Here is an 8,797-nt window from a genome sequence, read left to right as displayed (position 1 = left end):
TTTTTTTTCTTGGAAGAGCTTCTGGGCAGAAAGAGGATCTAATATTTGATACAGGGATAATGTAAGAATGTAAATTGATGTGGGTTCTGTAATTTACAAGAGAAAACACTTGTAATGCTGAAGTTTCCTATGAAAAATTGATCAAGACTAAAAACTAGTTACAGTGGAATACTATAAAGAAATACTATAAAGTGTAGCAGAGAGAATGGCCACGCTGCCTCACAGCAGGGAGACATCTCAGCCTGCCGTACCCTTGGTGGTGAAGAGCTGCTGAAATGGTGAGGTGCCGCGGTCGGACGGAGCCGAGGGGCACACTGCCGGCTGAGCTCGGGCCGGGCCTGAGCTCCGCTGCTCTCTGGGGCCCGGCCCGCCCTCACCGCCCGGGAGCTGCCGCGCCCATCCCAGCCGGCTCCCGCTTCCCCTCATCTCATCCGGACGGTGAAAGGCCCAGCTGCTCACAGTCACTCTGAGGTCCAAGCAAAAACGATTAGTTTCCCTAACCTCGGGGACCCAAGGCTCCTGCTACCACGTGCTTCCTCTTGTCATTGCCCGGTGGGAGGGAGTGCTGCGGCCGAGCCTCTGCCCTTGTGAAAGGGGCTGGGAGCGGATGCGCTTGGGGTCGGCGCTGCCGGCCCGGGCAGGCGGGAGGCGCAGCCGCTCGGCAGGTTTCGAGTCCGCTCCGTCACCACCGCCTGTCTCCGGCGCAGCGGCAGCGTTTTCCAGCGCTGTTTTGACAGGAAAGTCGGGTTATTTTAACAGGAAAGTCGAGTTCCACGCGGGGCGGACGGAACTGTCAGCCCGCCCCAGGGACGGCGCCCGGGCCGAGCATGCGCGGCGCCCGCTCCGCCCCCGGGAAGCACCGCCTCCGCCGCCGCCGGGCGCGGGGGGACAAGCGGCGGTGGCCGAGCGGCCGCGCCCTCCACCATGAACCTGCACCAGGTGCTGACGGGCGCCGTGAACCCCGGGGACAGCTGCTTCTCTGTGGGCAGCCTGCACGACCAGCCCTTCACGGTGAGCCTCCCCCGCCGCGGCCGCGGCGCCTCCGCAGGGCCCGGCGCCGAAAGCGGCTGCGTCAGGCGCGGCGGCCGCGGGCGGCCCCGGGCGCGGGGCTCGCCCCGGTGGCGCCGTCCGGCGGCGGCGGCGCCGCCCGAGGGGCCCGCGGGTCCTCTGCCCGGCGGGGGCGGGGACGCGCAAAACTTGTGCGGAGCGGCGGCCCCGCTGCCGGCGGCGGTCCCGGGCGGGCACGGAGCCGGCGGGGCGGCGGGCACATGCCGGCAGCGGCGGTCCGGGGCCGCGGGGATGTGGTGGCGGCGATAAAAGATTACATAAACGGCTGCCGGGAGGTGCGGCTCGCTCTGGAAGGGAGTTCAGCGCTGCCTTGCAGTCAGCAAGGTGGCTGAAATCCTCTTCTGCGCATAGCTGAGGAAGGCTTGGAATACCCAACCCTAGTGTTGCTGAGGTTTTCATAGCCTGTTTGAAGTCCCTGTCTCTTGGAGTGGAGAGAAAGCACTTCAGTACGTTGCAAAGGCCGAAGTCTTTATTAACGTGCCTTTTCCTTCCTTTTTTTTTTTTTTTTTTTTGTAAACACACTTCTGTGGTGTTCTTTTTCCCACCCTCCCTCCGCGTAGGGCTGAAGAGGAATGAAATCAGATGCAGCAAAGTTTCTCAGGGCACCACGCTGGGGTATTTTTAACCTTACCTTTTATGGCTGCCCCCAGCTTCAGCCTGGTGTGCTCTCCAGTTTGATAAGGGAATGATAGACGGAAATGCAGGAATGAAATCTTGTTGTTTGCTGTCCCGTCTGGTGTACGCAGTTAAATTCGTCCAGCTACTTGCAGCTCTGCCTGGGCCAGTGGAGCAGAGGTGCTTCCCCAGGGTTAGGCTGGCTCTGCAGAGTCTGTCTGCAGTGTTGTTCGGTCATGCCCTTGCTTCCCATAAATAAGTTCATGTTGGAAGATATCTTAAACTCAACAGTTGAGATTTCAGGTACCAAATTGTGCGAAACTCTCTAATTTTACATATCCAGAAATGTCAAAGACCCACCTACGGTGGGAAGCCATTTACTAAGAGACAAGGAGGCCTGCTTTACAGAGGAATGCTAATAAGCTTTCAAAATATCTTGTCATAAGCTTGCCATTTGGAGGTCATTCTTTTTTGAGGGAAACAATTTGAGTCATTCATGCCACTAGACTCACTTTCTGCCTGTTACAGCCGAACTTATCTAAAATTTTGGAGGTCCCCAGTGGACAGGAAGAGTAGGAATCTTTTCTTCAGGAGAATGGAATGATTGAGAAGTGTAATTTTTGATATTCATTACTGTAGTATCTCTTTTGGAGGAGCTATTTTCATAGAAGTATATTGTAACAATGTTTCCTAGGCATATATATAAGAGCAACATTTCCTATAGCTGCATTCATCTTCCTTTCATTATCCTTTTCCCTGAAAGGTTGTTGATGAATTTCTTTTCCTCATATTTAAAATGACTAACAGAAATATCCTTGACTGCTTCAGGGCTGTTTTTGTTGTTGTTACTGATTCTGTAATGCTGTGTTAAGTTGACGAGATTGCTCAGAAGGATTAAGAAGTAAAAGGCACTGAAGCTAATTTCTGCTTTTTTGGAAAAGGATGATGGACTCAAGCATTAGAAAATCCTATTAAAAAATGCCCCATAGTTTTTCCCTGTCTGAAATGATGATATAAGCATTAATTAGTATAAATACTATTGATTTTTTTTTTCCAATTTAGAAATGGAAAAAAAAAACCCAAACATGTCAATCTTCCTTGCTTCCAGTTATTGTGGCTGAGAACATAGGAGTTGATATTTCAAGGTTATGTACTGTACAGGAGGGACAAATTGTCCTTGTCCAACAGGAGAACTTGGTCTGCAATTTTATTTTTTTTTAGATACAGTATGCTTCAGGATATTTTCTTATAGACAGCACTGAATGTTCAAAGTGAAGTATTTTAAAATATTACAGTTCTAAGCTAAAAATATCAAAATTCTTCTCTTAAAAGCTGAAAATTTTGAAGCAAAATTAGTGTAAAACTTTCTGTATCCACTGAATCATATACACCTTTTTAAGTATGTGCTGTTATATTTTAAGGAAGTATTTCAGATATCTAATGTGAGGCAGGTTTGTTGTTCTGACTTTTTTTTTTAGAATGTGAAGGGTAGAGTGGAGCATGAGCTTCCTTGGAGAGAACACTGATAAAGTTTTTAGCCCATCTTTTATTTATGTGTTGAAAAAGGCTCATAAGTATCAAGATACCATAAGAAGCATGCCTGTTGTTTCTCTGCTGAGGGCAGGTGATAGTAACGTATGGCACACTTAATCAATGAGAACCTGGCCCTCAGCTGTCAGAAGTTACTTGTTTATTCTTTATGTCCTTCTCCAGATACTGAATTATTTTATTTTCCATGTACTTGTCCACAGTGGAAGACATTGTTTACTTTCTTTTATTCATGTCAGGTCTGAAATATTTGAGTAAAAGTTTAAAAAGCTCCTGGAGTTTATCACATAGGATTCCTCTGAACTAGCTATTACTGAAGTTGTATTTAAGTTATTAAGTTAAGTGGGTAACCAGCACTGATACAATGTTTTTGCATAATCAGTTCTGATTCTCTAATTTTTTTTTAGTCATTATTATTTCCCCCCACCAAAGTAGCAAAAGATTTTGGAGGGGGGGAAGTCTCTGTGAGCAATAGCAACTTTACAAGTGCAAGTCCCAAAACTGATAATGGAAATCACAAAAGAGTGATTGTTCGTAGGGGAAAAATGTGTGACAGAAGGATTAATTACATACATTATTTCAATGGAACCAAAATATTTCCTTGACAGATTTCATCTCTGTGTGTGATTAAACTAATTCTGGACTTGAGACTTGCAATGTACAATTGATAGAACTGGGAACTAAATATCTGAAGTTGAAAGGCACCTGGAAAATTGGGTTAGGAGTGAGGTTCCATAGCTTGATTAAGACCACACTGAGTTTTCTAAAGGTACTGGGTTGCAGTAGAAGGAGGTTTCCCATTCTGCAAATTTTTCTGATAAATAAAAGTAATTTCTATGACTCAGTGATATTCCTTCTTACCTGTCTAGAAAATACTTAATGTCTACACTTAGAACTCCCTGGATATCTGTAGTCCAGAAATTTAGATATCATAATAGTCGGTCAAGAAATTACACTGTTTACACCTCACCTGCTTCTTGGTTGATATTGAGTAAAGGGAAGGGATTTAGTAGGAAACCTTTTTAAGAATGCCTTTTTTTTTTTAAATAATACTTGAGTTAAGCTACTCTGGACTTAAGAAATTAATTATGTCTTAACTGAATTAATTAAAAAAAAAGATATGAATTGGGTATGTGTATATACTCTAATACAGTTGTAGTATAATATTCAAGTACTTCTGATAAATAAAAAAGTTGAATTTTTTTATGAAACACGATGAAGTATAATTGCTTAAAATTTAATTTAGCATCCTAATAAACTAATTTAATTATTTCAAATAAATGTTTAAGTGGAATACTTAGACTAGTGTAAGTTTTGATCAAAAGTGGGGCTAGAGAGGGGCCATACTAAACTAGAATAAAATAATTCAGCAAGATACCATGTGGCTCATGGTGAGTCTTTTGATTTTGACGATTCTATGCATAGGACAGAAAAAAATAGCAATTATTGCAGTATCATCTGCTTAATAGATTTGTCTTTAGTTTTTATCTTGACTTTACTGAGTTTTGCATTGTCTTTCTAGTGTGTGTTCATCCCATATATGCTTGAATGTGTTTATATATGTATCTTTATAAATATGCATGTGTGCACACATGGTCTGCTGCATTTAGCCATGGATAATAGCTGCCCTTCATGTAAGAGAGGTAGGTTAAATAAAGTTTGTGGAAGTTGTCTAAGGTAATGTGTCAGCCCTTACATAGCTGTAGCAGAAACTATAGCAAAAACTTTGTATGTCAATACATAGAAGAAAGATGTCAAGAAGGTTGATTGTAAGGGAAATAAATGTGTGGAAGGTGCTGTGCTGTGTGAGAGGTTGAGGCCCCCAGTTGTTGGCTTTCCTTCTGTTGAGGGTAATTTCCCAATAGCAGTCTCAGATTGTGAGTTGTGTATGTCAGACTTTCACTTTAGAAAGAAATCAGAATAGTTTGTATAATTGTCTATACTATTTCCCGTGCTTTTAAAGCACTGTTCCACTCAAAATTTCTATTCTTCTTCAAAGAAATATTAATTTAGAACTAAGAGCCAACATTGGATTAAAAGAATGGGCAGAATTTTTGTGAAAACCCACTTCTGCAATACAAAATCACATTTATTTTCACAGGTCTAGAACATCTTTCACTTCCTAATTTCAGACTTGTTTGCTATGTCAGCAGCAAGTGAGATCCATGGTCCTGCAGCCTGGACTAGTTCTATCTTGTTTATTTCTGTAACAGAAGAACAAAGCACTGTTTAATAAACATTCCAAGTATGTGATAATATCACGTTATCTGCTTGTCTTATTGTGCAAAGACAACTTTCTTGTAAATGTTCTAGGGCATTCTTAAGGTGAAAGGCTTTTATGGCCTGCCAACATCAGACATAGAGGCTCTGCTTGCTTCAAAAACTTGTCTTAGGGTTTTAATATTATTATTTTAAAAAGTTAATATGCATTTAGGAATTCTTTCTCCATTCAACTGTATGACAGCATTTTATGCCTTGCCCCTCCCTTCCTTCCCTTCCCCTTCCCACAAGGGAATATAGGTAAACGAATATATATATATGTATATGAAAATATCTATGTGTGTATATATACACATACAATAAATTCTTATACTGGAATCACTTGCACTTGCTTAAGAGAAGACTGGAATTACCTTTTTTCTTGGTTACCATTGCTTACAAAGATGCACTCATATTAACTCCTGTTAAAATGAAGATGAGTGGCATGTTAACTATCATGGACAAGTCTCACAATGAAAGTTAGATAAAGTGTCTGGTAGGCAGAATTCATTCTTGTTGTATCTGAGACCCTCTTACGGTATGGAAAATATTTCTTACTCCCGAGTACAGACTTCTACACTAAAATACCTCTGCTGTGAATAAAAAAATCTTAAATGTAAAATAAGTCCAGCAGTAAATTTTGTGCATTTTGTTTGGGGAAACATCTTGGTAAGATACTGCTGCTTAGGAACCTCATTTTCAGCTGAAGTCTGGGCTTCAGTGAGTATGTAAGAGGATCTGACATCTCTGCACAGAATCAGTCTAATGGATGAGTTGCAGGGGGGCAACAAAGAACCAAAGGAAGGACACCTTAGGAGGGTGTCCCTAAGGTGTCTGATCAGTGTGAGGAATAGTGACAACAGTAGAAAAGGGAGCCAGTTGCCAGAAAACTTAGTCATCTTCTTCAGCAGACACTTTTTCCATTGCAATATAAAATTTCCCTACCCTCTGCATCCTTTGCCTTTTGTCTTTGAAACTGTGGTTCTCCTGCAGGCAAACATTAACTAAACATCAAAAATAACCTCCGAGTCATCATCCTTCTGCTTGGCTGTAGTTCTGTTTGGAAGCTCTTTGAAAGGGCCTTTTTCTCCCCTTTCTGTCTCTTTGGGAACAGATCAGTTCTACAGGCTTAGGAGCTAGTCAGTGGTTCTGCAGCTTATTGGCATTAGGAAGCCAATGTGACCAGGTATGATCCAATCTGTCTGAACAGACTGATGTCTGAAGTGATTCCTTTTTTTTCCCCCAAGTGCCAGTCTTTTCAAATAGTGTGGAGAAATGCCGGAACATAAGGGTGTTTTCCTTCAGGAAACAACAAGTCTAGGATGCTTTAATACTTCTTTAAGCTACTCTTGTTCTTCATAGCCCGGGTTAACAGGAGCTAGCTTGGCTTCTGACTTTAGAGCAGCACAATGTTAGAAGGATATAAAGCTGTGAGAGAGCATCCAGATGGGACAGTGAGGGGTTTGGAAGAAAAGCTGTATCAGCAGTGATAGCCTGACTAAGAGGAGACTGAGGGGAGAGCTCGTGACAACCTACATCTTCCTCATGAGGGAAAGTGTATAGGCAGGACTGATACCTTCTCTCTGCTGACCAGGACAGGACTCCAGGAAATTGTCTGAAGTTGTGTCAGGGCACATATCAGCTGGATATTTGCAAAAGGTTGATCTCAGAGCATGGATGGGCACTGGAACAGGCTCCCCAGGGAAGTGGTCACAGCTCCAGCCTGAGAGAGTTTTAGGAAGTGTTTTCACATTGCACTTGGGCCTGTGGTTTGATTCTTTTGTAGGGCCAGGAGTTGGATGCTGATGGTCTTAGTGGGTCCCTCCAGCTCAAGATATTCTATAATAATTGTTTTAAATCTTATTTCCTGGTGCATTGATGACTATACAATTCCTCAAGTAGCCAGTGTATAATGTTTGATAGTTACTAACAGAGTTCTTCCAGTGCAAAATGCCAACTGTACTGAGGTCTTAAAACTGATGGAGTTATGACCTCTTTAAAATAGTTACTTCATGGATTGCATGATTTCTACTAATGGCATGTGTTACTCATTATGATGGCATTTTATATGAGGTTTAACAAGGCCAAGTGCAAAGTGCTGCACCTGGGCTGGGACAACCTCTGTTATCAGTCCAGGCTGGGGGATGGAGGGAGAAGAGCAGTCCTGTGAGAAGGGCTTGGGGGTGCTGCTGGGTGAGAGGCTGGACATGACCCAGCCATGGGCACTCGCAACCCAGAAAGCCAAACGTGTCCTGCAACCAAAGCAGTGTGGGCAGCAGGGTGAGGGAGGGGATTCTGCCCCTCTGCTCTGCTCTGCTCCGCCCTGGTGATACCCCACCTGGAACCCTGCATCCAGCTGTGGGGTGCCCAGCACAGGAAAGGGACAGAGCAAGTCTGAAGGAGGGCCATGAATATAATTAGAAGGATGGATCACGTCTCCATGAGGAACGGCTGAGACAAATTCAATCTGGAAAAGAGGAGTAAAGATTACCTTATCTTGGTCTTCCTGTTCCTGAAGGGAGTCTATAGAAAGATTGAGAGAAACTGTTTACAAGAACATGTAGTGACAGGACAAAGGGGAATGGCTTCAGACTGAGAGCAGGTTTAGATTAGATGTTGGAAAGAAATTCTTTACTGTGAGGTTGATGAGGCATTAGAATAGTTGTCCACAGAAGCTGTGGGTGCCTCATCCCTGGAAGTGTTCAGGGCTGGGTTGGATGGGGTTCTGAGCAGCCTGGTCTAGTGAAAGATGTTCTTGCCCATTGCAATGGAGTTGGAGCCAGATGATCTTTAGGATCCCTTCCAATCCAAGGCATTCTTTGTGTTCAATCCTATGATTGTGGTGGTGGCACAAGGTGGTTTCAGGCTTATCTGTGAAGCTAGAAATGGAAAGAACCAGATGGAAGAAGTATAGTAAGTCTTTGAAGTGCTGATGAGGCCTGGGGAAGCATGTACACACAGCAGGTGGGCTTCCATACAGCCTTTGACACTTCAGTCTTAAATACATTTATAATAAAGCTGGGTCTAGATTTCTATGTTATGTCTTTACATGGAAGCGCTTCTTTTAGTTTGTTTTTGTTTTCCTTAAAACTGCCCCTAGACAGAACTCTAAATTCTGAGAAACTGGTTTAGGAAAAAATGTATATATGGTATTTCTAAATAAGCTTTTTCTGGTGAACTGTGGACTTTACCAGTGAGTCACCAGGTGAGATTATTTTGAACTGAAGAAAAAAATATTCTGTGGTGAACAGGTCTGAAGTTAATGCCATCACAATATCAAAATAATTACTTTAACATTTGAACAAAA

At 43.2% G+C, this 8,797-nt stretch overlaps 1 protein-coding gene across 4 annotated transcripts in view; it reads left to right on the top strand.

Annotated features, from left to right (window-relative positions):
• Positions 1-863: 863 nt before the first annotated feature.
• Positions 864-8,797, top strand: part of DMXL1 (Dmx like 1) — a 75,293-nt gene continuing 67,359 nt past the window's right edge. For all 4 annotated transcript variants that reach the window (XM_030968117.1, XM_030968116.1, XM_030968115.1 and 1 more), the window contains exon 1: positions 864-1,011. In XM_030968117.1, the coding sequence (XP_030823977.1) occupies positions 925-1,011 (87 nt within the window). In that variant the 5' untranslated portion in view covers positions 864-924. The remainder of the gene's footprint in view (positions 1,012-8,797) is intronic.

Source organism: Camarhynchus parvulus, chromosome Z (assembly GCF_901933205.1).
Source record: "Camarhynchus parvulus chromosome Z, STF_HiC, whole genome shotgun sequence".
Classification (NCBI taxonomy): domain Eukaryota; kingdom Metazoa; phylum Chordata; class Aves; order Passeriformes; family Thraupidae; genus Camarhynchus; species Camarhynchus parvulus.
This window is presented reverse-complemented; position numbering and strand designations above follow the sequence as displayed.